Source organism: Rutilus rutilus (genome assembly GCF_951802725.1).
Source record: "Rutilus rutilus genome assembly, chromosome: 18".
Lineage (NCBI taxonomy): Eukaryota > Metazoa > Chordata > Actinopteri > Cypriniformes > Leuciscidae > Rutilus > Rutilus rutilus.
In genome coordinates, this window is record NC_140231.1 from 27,005,802 (window position 1) to 27,018,678 (window position 12,877).

Below are 12,877 nucleotides of genomic sequence, written 5' to 3' on the forward strand. Positions count from 1 at the left end.
CAAGAATCAAAATTGGTCTACACTGGTCACGCTGCATGATCAAAATTGTTTGTGAATCAGACATTTGTTTTTGAACTTGTGTTGTGTTTCAAACACATCTTTTCTGTGTGTATATTATATATACATACTGTATATGTATAGCATGCAACTTCCAATCTTTTGGATGAGTAGACTGCTTCAGAGAGGAAAAGCAAGGTTTTTTCCCTTTGTCTTGTCTTTGGAAATGAGAGACTCTGATTGCACTAGAATATCTGGAATATAAACAGAAAAAACATGGCAGACATAAACAAAAACTAGCCTGTGCATAATCAGAGAGAAAAACATTTACAATCAAATTAAAATGACTTACCAAGCTGACACAAAAGTCTGTACACAAAATTTAATTTACAGTACAGTGCATTTTCCATCTGAGAGGCCATCGTCAGAAGATATCATACAGTTTAAGTAGACTTTTTTTTAATCATTCTTGTTTTATGGCTTAATCTAAAATTTAAGCATCGTAAAATGCCACCATATCGTAGCCTACTGAATCAGCCTTAAAGAAATCTTTCGTTGTTCAAGTTAGTTCTGGATACTTATATCAGTAGTGGCTCAGGATGAGAGAATATGTAGATAAGGAGTCTGGAATCTGTAAATATTGTAGTGAATAAGATTTTCCTCTAATGCTAAAGCGCAATGCATACAGGTCTAAAGTGCAAAACAGCGCAACAACCGCATTAGTCCTCATTCTTCTCTCTTCCAACACAAAAAGCTCACTCAGATAAATATTTTTTTGGGGAAAAAAACAAACAAACAATAATTTAGCAATACTGTAAACCACCGCATACAGAAGTCCTGTCAAACGCATGTTCACCACATCAGTAAAAACAGTCAAAATATGTTTTACATCCAGCACTGAGGCATAGAAGCCCCTAAAACACATAATAACACTGATGATCAATCAGCATAGCGTAACAAACCTGCACTCTCGCTCTGTGAGAATGCACAGACGTACACGAAAGTCACCAAACGTCTCCACACGCTGTTTCACAGTTGCAAAAAAAGGCTAAAATTCATTAAACCCTATATAATGTACAGCATCAGTACAGTATTTGGCAAATAAAAGTTGAGTGCACACGTGCATGGCATTTGCAAGTATACATTCATTTAAGATACAAGCTAGCTCCATACAAACGCCCCAACGACGTTTGCTCTGAGGCTCGTTTCCCAGTACTTTCCCTCCACCACTGAGTCAGAAGGTATCGCGTATAGTACAGTACAGTAGTTTAAAAGCCTTTGGCATAAACTGGGACAGGAAGCTAGCTGCCAAGTGCTCACCGACAAACCGACCCCAGTTTCTGTCGCTAGCGCCAAGAGAAACCTCGCGACCAATCTAGGCACAAGAGCTTGTAATGGTGTCGTAATATTTTTTAGAAATTCGTTTTTAGGAAGCAACATTCAGAGACACGAATGATATCGACAACGATATAGACAAATTAATTGCTTAAATATCCTCCCTTTGACCAGGTGGAAGAACTGGTGTCTGCAGTGCATTCTGGGTACTGCAGAGAGTACGTACGTGAGGCTTTATGACTGAGAATTGTATTGCATGTATGAGGAAGAAGTGCAGCCGGAGACATTTATAAGATTGTTATTGTGTTGTTTTTGTGCTTTGTTTTTGCGAGCACCGCATCAGTACTCCGTGTCAGAGCCGTCCGCTGGGTCGGTGTTGCGGGACAGCATGTAGTTGTCCATGTCTATGGAGGGGCAGTTGTGGATGGAATAGCGTAGGCGCTCAGCTAATATGGCCTGGCTTGTGTAGGGAGGAAGGCGGAGCTGAAAGAAGCACGTCTGGGCCGTAGGAAGGCCGTTCATAGGCTGTTGAGAGAACATAAAGAGAAAGTAAAGACACAATGCACATACTGCTCTTAGGCATGGAAAGTACATACTACAGTATGCTGACTATGCCTTCCAGACACCTTTAATCAGCCAGGCTGATTAATCATAGGCCGATAACTCTAACCCTTTTAGTAACTTCTCATTTAGTTACCAAATCTACTGACAACCTTTTCATAAAAATAAAAAAAACATAATAATAATATAAATAAAAAGTAATTTCCAAATTCATTTTTGGGTGAATTTTAAATAAATAATTCTAAATTTTATATTCAAAAGTTAATTTTATTGAATAAATCTTGTCTACATCTCATTTCCAGTCATTAAATTATTATATATTAAATTAATATTATATTATTGAATATTATATATTAAATTACCCACAGTTTTATGTATGTACATATATATTATTTATATGATTTTATATATACACATCTATAGCTGTATATATCTATATCTATCTATTTATATATATATATATATATATATATATATATATATATATATAAAATAATATATATGTATATACATAAAACTGATCGGATCATGTGACACTGAAAACTGGAGTAATGATGCTGAAAATTCAACTTTACCATCACAGGAATAAATTCTATTTTAAATTATGTTAAAGTAGTTCAAAATTGTATCAAATAAATGCATGCATACACTTATTTCAAAAACATGAACCTGACCCCAAACTTTACATATTTTAATGAAATACTAAGTAAAATAATATTTAAATGTAATATTTAATCATGTGACGGTGGTCTTACCCGATCAACTTTGATGATCTGAAACTTCTGCGTGATGTCTGCCGGATTGGATGGCAGTCTGGAGCGTCCGGACACGAAGCGCAGGAACAGGACTCTCTCCTCATTGGTGAATTCCTCGAGGCTCTGCCACAGCCAGCCAATGAGTTGGTGGCTGTCGGTAACATCACGGTATCGTACCACCTTCTTCAGCATCTCCACAGAGACCTCGGGCAGGCCACAAACCAGCTGTTCCAGCTGCCGAGCCGTGAGCAGAGAGAGCAACGGGACTGGGATGATGGAGGACATGCCCTCCCTCACTGCTGCCACCTACATAAACACAGATGCACACTTGCTGCGGTAACACTGCTTCTGTTCTGTTGGCATGCAAGATCAGTTTATGGGCATTATTATACACTGCAGAGCCACTAACACTGCTTGATGTGGATTTACCTCTACACATAGAGAGAGTCAATCTTTGAGTCTTTGAGTCAATCTGTGTGGAGGTTTGGGGTAATACTTATAAATGCAGACTATCAACTGTATCTATGTTGCAAAAAAGAGCCATTAGGACAATTCATAATACCGGTTATAGAGATTACACAAATTCATTTTTTTTTTTAATCAAAGACATTGAAATTCACTGATCTGGTTCATGTTCAAATAATGTATAAAACAAAAAACCTACTTCCTGGCAATATTCAAAAACTGTTTTTTTAATAGAGAAGGGAGGTATAATTTTAGGGGTGAGTGCAACTTTAAACATTTCTGTGTCTGTCTGTATAACATTAAGACGTTTTTGTATTTCTATATGTGGAGTGAAGCAGTGGAACAGATTAAGTTTAGTGCTCAAACAATGTCCAAGCATGACTCGGTACAAAAATATGGTTTTCATTTTGAAGAAGGTCATTGACTAGATGTTCTCACAGTTTATTTATATATTTATTTTTTACACAATTAATTATTTATGGTGGATATAAACATAGGTAATTATGTATGTTATTTTTGTATTTCTTGGTGTGTGGAGATAAACAGATTAAGATGATCGGCCAACCGGATGATTTTTAACGAGTAGTGGAGAAGAGGTAGGATAAAATGAGCTTATGCTTCTTCCTACTCCTTTCCGGACATGTATAAGTTAATATTGTTTTGCTTTCTGTTTTGTTGAGTATTTGTTTTTTGTCCATTAGCTTTTATTGCATTATTATTATTGTTTCTTTTACATGTTCGAAATAAAGCCATTCATTCATTCATTCAGTCATTGTGGATTAAAATAGTGCATTCTGACTAAATACGATGTCATATTTTATTATTTCATAATATTTGTAATGAGAAGCGTTTAATAGCACCCAGCAGTTTTATTCCAGAATAAAATGGTTTAACATTTGAATAAAGACATAAAACAACAACTGTAAAATGGCAATACTAATATTTTTGTTATTAATAATTAATTAATGTTAATTATATTAAGTATTAATTTATATTAGTATGTTATTCATTTGTATTAATTACTAGATGGTATTTTACAGTGAAATAGTATTACAATATTTCTAATTATTATTATTTTTAAATAACAGATCATAATAAAATCACATTATTATTATTATTATCATCATTTTCAGGTATATTGATTTAATTATCACAATATTATGTTTTTGGCCAAATTGTCCAGCCCTACAAACAAGCACAGCAAACCTTTAAAATAACATTTGTAATTTTTTCACACAATTGTAATTTTTTCTAAGAAAAATCACATATTTCCCCCCACACACAAATCATTCAACCCTAGTGAATTCCCAACATTCGATTATCTGATTATTTTAATCATGTCACTTTTTCAACATTATGATTTGACATATTATTTAATTATCATCATGTGGCGTCTCAAGATGGCAGTATGCAAATCATGCAGTACAATTCTTCTAAAACCTCCTATGGTGTTTAATGGAAGAAAAAAAAACCCATATGGGTTTGGAACAATAATGGCAGAATTTCCATTTTCGGTTGACTTGTGGCTTTAATTGAGTATTTAGTGAATATAATCCCATTCTGTAATTCTAAAGTGTCCAAAAGAGAGGCAGATACCTGTCTGTCCATCTCATGAAGTCTGTAGTGCAGGGCTCTCTCCACATAATCGTTCCTGTTGGAGAATGTCAGGGGGAAGTTATGCCCACCAGGAATCACTGGAACCAATGTGCCATCAGCACTGTGAGCCACAAACGAGTCCAGAGGGATCATCTACAAATCCAGAAAAAAGACCACACAGTGAGCAAGTGATGTGTTTGATGTCTGGATGGGTGATCTCTACTAGTCTCTCAGGACTGTATGGCTCACCACTGTGAAGTTCTCTTCATTGATCGCGCTGTTGTCCAGGTGTAAGATGCCCTGAAGTGAGCGGTACGTGAGCAGGTCCACCTCCTCCAAGTCGCCGGCTCCCAGAGGAATGCAGCACATTTGTTTCCACACCCACGGCGCCAGGTGCAGATCCAAGGGCTTTTTGGTTCGAATGGCCACCGCCATTAGGATCCCCAAGAAGCGAAACTGCACCATGTGATCATCTGAGACTGCAGCTGGGCTCAGCAAGAACCTGTCCAGACAATGGAGGTTAGGACAATGGAGGTTAGCAGAAAAACAGCAGTCTCTTTTTTTTTTTTTACCAATACAGTGCTGCAGGGATGACGTATTTTTGTAGGCCAAAACCCAGAAACAAGTTAGCATTTTAGCACTTCCTGGGTTTTCAAGGCCCCATCAACTGTTTGGTTACCAAAGAAATTCATATAGGTTTAGAACATCTTAAGGGTAAGTAAATGACAAAATTTATATCTTTTTAATGGTGGGTATGTTTAAGTTATCTGACTGTGGCGTAGTTTGTTTACAGCTTACGTTTAACTTTTTACTTCCGTCGATTGTATTCAGGCTAGTTGTGTTATTTTGTGAAGATTATCATAATGACCAAAACATGTAAGAATCATAAACTTTTCTCGGGTCACAGAGCTTATTTTCTAAATTAGTCCAAAAGTAAATAAAATAAAATAAACCAATTGGGTTTTTTGTCGAGAGAATCAGGGTGATGCGAACTTCTGGGTCGGTCTACAAAAACCCATCATCACTGCAGCACTCCATTACATTCTGCTTACACATCTCAGTGTCTACAACGTACCGGTCCGTGTTACTACCAACATCTGCAGTGCTGTTAGGAGTGTGAATAAGAAGGTCGACCACACCAGACTGCAACTCCTGGGAAAAGAGAATTTGGTTTTGAATGCATGAATACAGTAAAAAGCGACCCCCTGGATGTTGGAGTTGGAGTTACCTGGCACATCTCAGTGATGGTGTCATCAAACACGCCCCCGGCGTCATCCGCCCCCTCTCCAACCAACTTCACCTTCCATGCTCTGGAGGGCAGACGCAGCTCAGTAGGGTTCAGGTTCACCACCTGCTTGGCGATCTGCACGAAAATGGGCTTGCTAGAGCGCCCCCTGTGAATTTGGCAAAAACAAATCTTTAGCAAAAAATATCTGTCTATACATTCTCTAATAGTGTTGTCAGAAGTACCGACTTCGGCACCAATTGGATACTGAAATTGTAAAAATGTGACAATACCAGCATTTCCCTGTAGCATTTTGAGCGCTGTTGAACTTTAACACCTCTGGTTGGCCATTGCATTCACGTGCTCAACATTATGTCTCTGATTGGCCATTGCGTTCACACGCTCAACATGTATGTCTCTGATTGGTAATTGTGTTCATGCGCTCAAAATATATGTCTGTGATTAGTCATTGTGTTCATGTGCTCAACATCTATGTCTGTGATTGGCTACAATGATCAACGCTTCAAAGACATGTCGTTTTCACCGGGCACTTACACAGATGCACATGGGAGCATTTGAAAGCAGTCATCTATCAGCAGATCCATCTATCAGCAGATTTATTAGGGATCTGCTGATAGACGCCTGTGCTTTCCATGTGTATCTGTGTAAACGCTCGGTATTGTCACATTTTTTAAATTTCAGTACCGAAGTTGGTACTTTTGACAACACTATTCTCTACACTTCCTGTGTTCCTCTAATCCAGTGGTTCTCAACCTTTTGACTCCAAAGGCCTCCTATTTTCCACAATAATATTTTGGCCCCATGAATTTTCCATTTTTTTTGTGATTTATTGGATAAGAATTAAGGATATGATTTAATTTTCTAATTTCTATCCGAAACAATATTTCTGAGCTTGGCAAAACTAGAAAAATGAACATTCATTATAAAAATGTCCATGGAGCTCTAAGATTTAAATTTACAAGACTTTTCCAGGTCTAGAAATCACACTTTTAAAAGTAGGATAATTCATATATCCAGGTTTTTCATTTCGATTAATTGTGCAGCCTTGGTTAAATTATTCTTGCACCTGGTGGAGATCCGTTTGACTGTGATCTGTGGGCCGTAGGTCTTTCCTTGTGTCATGGTTCTGCCGATAGTGCGAACGAGAGGAAGAGTGTTGACTTTCGGGGACAGGAGGCCTCGGAGTTGGCCTTGTACGATGGCAGCGGTACCTGAGCTGTAGCGAGAAGCATTCACCTGGAAACCAGCCAGAGAGTTACATGGTCAGACAAAACCCTTGCTCGGATATCGAGCGACAGAGACCTATTAGTCTGGAGGTAAAAAACAGCTATCGTAACAACACTTTCACACTGGACACAAATTCAGCTGAGCTTAGAAAATGATGAAAGGTTCTTGGCAGGAAATCAGAGTACAGTTTCTTTCCAGTGAAACAGCAGGCAATGCTGTGATTAATATGAATGTGTGAGTGTGTTTATGCTTTATTATTGATTATGCATACTTGACTGCGAGGGTCGAGGTTCAGAAGCCTCCAGGACTTGTACATAAGATCAGAGAAGTGGTACAGAACTCTGAGGCGGGTGTTTAGCACTTCAGAGCTGCAGTCTTTAAGGGCGTTATACTGCGGGGGCACGGACTGAGGCAAACCCAGCTGAATCCCTGAACAACCTGCAAAACACAGAGTCAGAGTTGTTGACATGAGATGCAAAAACAGATCTCACATCCAACTGCTTAGGAACTGATCCTAGAACAGTACGGTTCACTGAAAAGGTCAGAAACTATGGAGATGTTAAACAAGATGAATTGTGCCAGGATTCAGCAGAAAAATATTGCATATCTGAATTGTGTATATTACCGGATTTCCATACATTTTGACCACAAAATAAAGTATTTTTTCCCATGAGTTTTCCAGTTGTTTGTGAATCCTAGATAAGGATTTTTTTTTAAATCATTTTTTTGAGATTACTAAAAAAAAAGCAGTTCTAGTCAATTTAACATGTCAGAGCAGAGGCAAGCATATCTATAAGGTTTGAGGTCAGTAAGATTTTTTAAGTTTATGATTTGAGTAAATTGACAATTTAAAATAATTGTTTTCTATTTGAATATATGTTAAAATCTAGTCTTCAGAAACACATGATCCTTCAGAAATCATTCTAATGTGCTGATTTGGTGCTTAAGAATTTTTTTTATTATTAATGCTGAAAACTGTTTTATGAGGAAAATGTGAAATTATTTGTGATAATATTTTTTTAAAGATACTTTAATGAACAGGAAGTTTTTCAGAACTAAATGTAAGGTTTGTGCCACAGCTGCCCTAAACTAACAGTATTGGTGATAACCTAAATATTGTTTTATGTTTCTGTAATGGCTAATCCACCAGTGTGTGTAAGCTCTTTAGTCACAGTTGGCCAAGTCAAAGTGAACAAATTTGGGATTTAGTGGATTCAAAGATATATCACACAAACGTTTCAGCAAAAGCAAGTCTTTGGGACCAACGAGAAACTACTTTGAAGTCAATAACAACAGAGACTGTGGAAAAGTACTGTACATAAAAACAATGCCAGCAACAATGCAAGCTGTTATCAAGACCAAAGGATGCCATATAAAGTAAGTTTTTAGGTTATTGTGTTATTTAGTTGTTTCAGTTTGTTATACAATTTTTAGTTTTAAACAAGATTCCTAAAATATTTGTGATTTCTCTTTATTATGACAGGTGGTCTAATAAATTTGTTACGCACTGTATTTGTATATAAATAAATACAATTACTGACTCAAAACATTTGTATATTTACTGTATATTGTATACAGTATATTAAAATTTCCATGACTTTTTTTAGGATTTTGTTGATTTGCATGATGTTTTCTTTTTCTTTTAAAAATGATTGACATTTACCAAAAGGTGCCAGTTGTGTGGTGCATATGAGTGAACGTCTGCCCATGAGGAGCGTTCCAAAAAGTTTACTTATGAGGTTCCAACCCAGCTCACAAGGATTTGTTTCCAAGCCTGTGGTGTGTACCTGATGCTCTGGTTGACAGAGCCGGTGTGGTCCAGGCTGAGGTATGACAGCGTCCAGCAGAGATCTGCTTGATGTTCTTGCCCTGTAGAACAGTAACTAGAGCGGGTTCTTTGACGGGATTGGAATGGCCCAGACCCAGCTGCAATGTACACATAGAGGACATAAGCTCAACTAAATATTCACCCAATCACACATGACGGTAAAGGGTCAGTGCAGTATTTCAGCTGACTTTACCTGGGCCTCGCAGTTGCAGCCCCATGCGTACACGTCTCCAGTGTTGGATAAAGCAAGAATGTGCTCGCAGCCCACAGCGATGTCCTCAATAAACACTCCCTCCAAAGCAGGAATAATCTGTGGCCGGTTGTGATTCTTTAGCATGGCGTCCGGCAGACCTATCAGACGCTCTGTGAAAACATGCACACACATCAGGGCTGTCTTAACATCACAAAGGTGCTTTTGAAAAACACACAGTCAGCTTTACGTTCAAACATCTCATTTCAAAAATGTAAATGATGCCACATTTACACACAAACACATTTGGATGAAGATTCCTGGAGGGACTACCTTGGCCAAATGTGTAGACGTGCCCATCTTTTGCCAGAACCACTGAGAAATGCGTTCCACATCCAACCTTTTTGATGCCTTTATTGCAAAGAGCCTCCACTTTCTGCCAACCAATAGAAACACAGGTCAATCAGCCAATGGACAAAACACATACGGAACACTTCTGTTTGAAAGTTTGGGGTCAGTAGGATTTTCTTTTAAGATATCAATACTTTTATTTGGTAAGGATACTTTAAATTGATCAAAAGTGACCGTAAAGGCATTTATCATTCAACATTGATAATAATAATAATAATAAATGTATCTTGAGCACCAAATCAGCATATCAGAGTGATTTCTGAAGGATCATGTGACACTGAAGACTGGAGTAATGATGCTGAAAATTCAGCTTTGCCATCACAGGAATAAATTCAGTGTTTCCCCTACCATTATATAAGGTGGTAGATATATTATAAAAACAATATAATAAAATTGAAAACAGTTATTTTAAATTGTAAAAATATTTCACAAAAAGTTACTGTTTTTACTGTATTTTTGATCAAATCATATAAAGATTTCTTTCAAAAATATCTGACCAAATATTACCAAACCCAAAATTTTGAACAGTATTTTAGCTAATGATCAGCCAGTGAGAAGATCAGTTCGACGGTACCTGTGGGTAGCACTTCACTGTGCATGGCCCGATACCCAGTTTACCATAATCACCATCTCCGAAGGCCCAAACGGTCAGGCCGTCTGATGAGAGGACCAAAGTATGATTGATACCACATGACACCTAAACAAGAGAGGAAAGGTCATCTACACTCATCACGCATTGGTCAAAGGTCATATATACACAGTAGCATGAAAGTAGCAAAGTAGCACCTGTCCAATGTGGCATCCATCTAATGCTGTAACCCTCTCCGGGATCATCTTGTTCGAAGTTGACCTTTGACCTAAGCGTCCAGAATCTCCACTGCCAAAGGTGAAGAGTTTTCCGTCTGCTGTGACGACAGCTGAGTGTTTGAACCCACAGGCCAGCTGAGAAGCAGAAAGGTTGTTCAAATGAAAGCCGATCGTGTGATGGTTTTGGCGATTATCTTGGACAGTGATTTCCTATACCTGCACAACTTCCTCTCCCTGCAGAGCCTCGATCTGTTTGGGTCGCCTTTGCCGTTCGCTGTTCCCGTGGCCGAGCTTCCCATAATCCCCATCACCCCAGCTGAACACCTCTCCAGTCTCGGTGAGAGCCAGTGAGTGTCCATCTGACCCGTATGATGTCACTAGCTGCGTCACTACATAACCTATTAGAGAAAAAAAAAATCATATTCCATGCAATACATGCAATATAATATTACCTGCACAAGGACATTACATTGAATTCAAGTTATTTGTATTACCTTGTAAAGCTGAGATGATAGTTGGGGTGTAGAGGTCGTCTGAGTTACCCTGTCCGAGTCGCCCATAACTGCCCTCCCCTACAGCCAGAACTGAACCATTAGCCTGAACCAGGAATGTGCAGTTCTGACCGCACACCACCTAAGAGAAACACACATCAGACATAAACGGAGAGTATAACTCTTTCATTAAATGAACATGTGTTGTGGTAGTTTTGCATGCATTTTGTGTTGGCACTCTACCTGTTGAGTCTGAGAGAGGGAGGGCGCAAGGCTGGGCACAGATGCGCTGGTTCCAGCATCCGCCAGCTGCCCGTGACGTCCGTTACCCCACAGGTACACCTCACTTTTACCACCCTGCTGCCAGTCCTGTAAAACACAATTTTATTAGATTCAAATAAGATGTTTAAATTGCCCCTATTATGCTATTTTTAAGGTTCATAGTTTTGTTCTGGAGGTCTCCTACAATAGGTTTACATGCATCCAAGGTCAGCACTTGATACACAATGAAACGAACTATAACGATGGAGTCGGTTTCACCGCAGAAAAAAAAAAGTCTTCTCTACAGTACATTTCGATGGCACGATTGATGCGGTTCACGGGAAGCCAATGAAGGCCATAGGCTGGTATTATGCAAATTTGTTCCAAACCTACGTAGGTTTGTGCAGTTCGTTTAAGGCAGTTCAGAAATGGTTATTTCTTTTGGAAGAAAATCACACTTTAGAATTGGGTCCAATTCTCACTATTAACTGACTATTAACTATGACTTTTGCCTCAATAAACGCTTAATTGCTGCTTATTCATAGTTAGTAAGGTACAGTGGTTGTTAAGTTTAGGTATTGGGTAGGATTAAGAGATGTAGAATAAGATCATGCAGAATAAGGCATTAATATGCGTTTTATATGTACTAATAAACAGCCAATATCCTAGTAATATGCATGCTAACAACTAGTTAATAGTGAGAATTGGACCCTAAACTGAAGTGTTACCATAACTTTGTTGTGCACTTTGATCTTTGAAACTTTGCAGACCTTTTACATTCACAAACAGATATTACACACTAAATGAAAGGTAATATCTGCAAATGCCTAATTGGGACACTTTAAAATAACAACATTATCTCCTTTATACACAACAAATTACAAAAGCATTTTTCTTTAATGCAATCTCAATGTAGTGATGCGAAATAAGGCCATGTCCATTAAATAGCCAATTCAGCAAGCTGTAAAGATAAAAAACTGCACAGAGATATGCTTTATATGAGGACGAAAAGAGTTTTATGTAGAGACAGGCAGGTTGTGTGTGCAGCTAGCTGGTAGAGTTTGTGTGAGGTAATTTATAAAAGATGAATGAATAAAAACATGTGAAGAGCGATAAAAAACTGCCTGAAAGAACAATGCTGAACACAAAGACTATACTGACAGAGACGAATGAGGAAGATCAAGGAAGATCCGGATGCCTTAACGCACACTTTCACATATCTGCTAAACCTCACACACGTCCAGGAACACACAGACTTACTTCAGGTCTGCTGGTCGCCCAGGACATGAGTTGTTCATCCATCATGAAACTCCATTTACTGTTGTCCTATAAAGAGAACAAAAGAAACACTGCATAAATTCTCATTTCAAAATAACCTTTAAGAGACATATTATGGAAAACAGGATTTTCTGTGCTCTGTTGAGACAATGAATCGTAACAAGATTTAATACCAAGAAAAAAAGTTATCTGAATTTGAAAATATGTACATAAGCACACTTATTACAGGAGTACTGTAGTGATTCAGGATAAGACAAAAACACAGTTTGGAAGATAGATTCATGATGTACATGCTCATTGCATACATGTTGTAAATTTTGAACAAAAAAAGTTACATAGTATACCTTTAAAAATCCAAAGGGTCAGTGGAACACTCAAATATATATGACTGTCATGAATAAGTAATTTATAACTGTTTTTGGTGCAAAA

The 12,877-nt window shown here is 38.0% G+C and overlaps 1 protein-coding gene across 4 annotated transcripts in view; it reads right to left on the bottom strand.

Annotated features, from left to right (window-relative positions):
- Positions 1 to 749: 749 nt before the first annotated feature.
- Positions 750 to 12,877, bottom strand: part of LOC311277035 (putative E3 ubiquitin-protein ligase HERC1) — a 62,353-nt gene continuing 50,225 nt past the window's right edge. For all 4 annotated transcript variants that reach the window (XM_084387144.1, XM_084387143.1, XM_084387142.1 and 1 more), the window contains exons 62-78: positions 12,431 to 12,496; positions 11,153 to 11,278; positions 10,913 to 11,051; positions 10,635 to 10,816; positions 10,398 to 10,553; positions 10,186 to 10,308; positions 9,534 to 9,636; positions 9,204 to 9,373; positions 8,970 to 9,108; positions 7,454 to 7,620; positions 7,022 to 7,191; positions 5,938 to 6,103; positions 5,785 to 5,861; positions 4,959 to 5,211; positions 4,710 to 4,862; positions 2,649 to 2,954; positions 750 to 1,857 (exon numbers count right to left, since the gene is read on the bottom strand). In XM_084387144.1, coding sequence (XP_084243270.1) covers positions 1,672 to 1,857; positions 2,649 to 2,954; positions 4,710 to 4,862; positions 4,959 to 5,211; positions 5,785 to 5,861; positions 5,938 to 6,103; positions 7,022 to 7,191; positions 7,454 to 7,620; positions 8,970 to 9,108; positions 9,204 to 9,373; positions 9,534 to 9,636; positions 10,186 to 10,308; positions 10,398 to 10,553; positions 10,635 to 10,816; positions 10,913 to 11,051; positions 11,153 to 11,278; positions 12,431 to 12,496 — 2,682 coding nt within the window. In that variant the 3' untranslated portion in view covers positions 750 to 1,671. The remainder of the gene's footprint in view (positions 1,858 to 2,648; positions 2,955 to 4,709; positions 4,863 to 4,958; positions 5,212 to 5,784; positions 5,862 to 5,937; positions 6,104 to 7,021; positions 7,192 to 7,453; positions 7,621 to 8,969; positions 9,109 to 9,203; positions 9,374 to 9,533; positions 9,637 to 10,185; positions 10,309 to 10,397; positions 10,554 to 10,634; positions 10,817 to 10,912; positions 11,052 to 11,152; positions 11,279 to 12,430; positions 12,497 to 12,877) is intronic.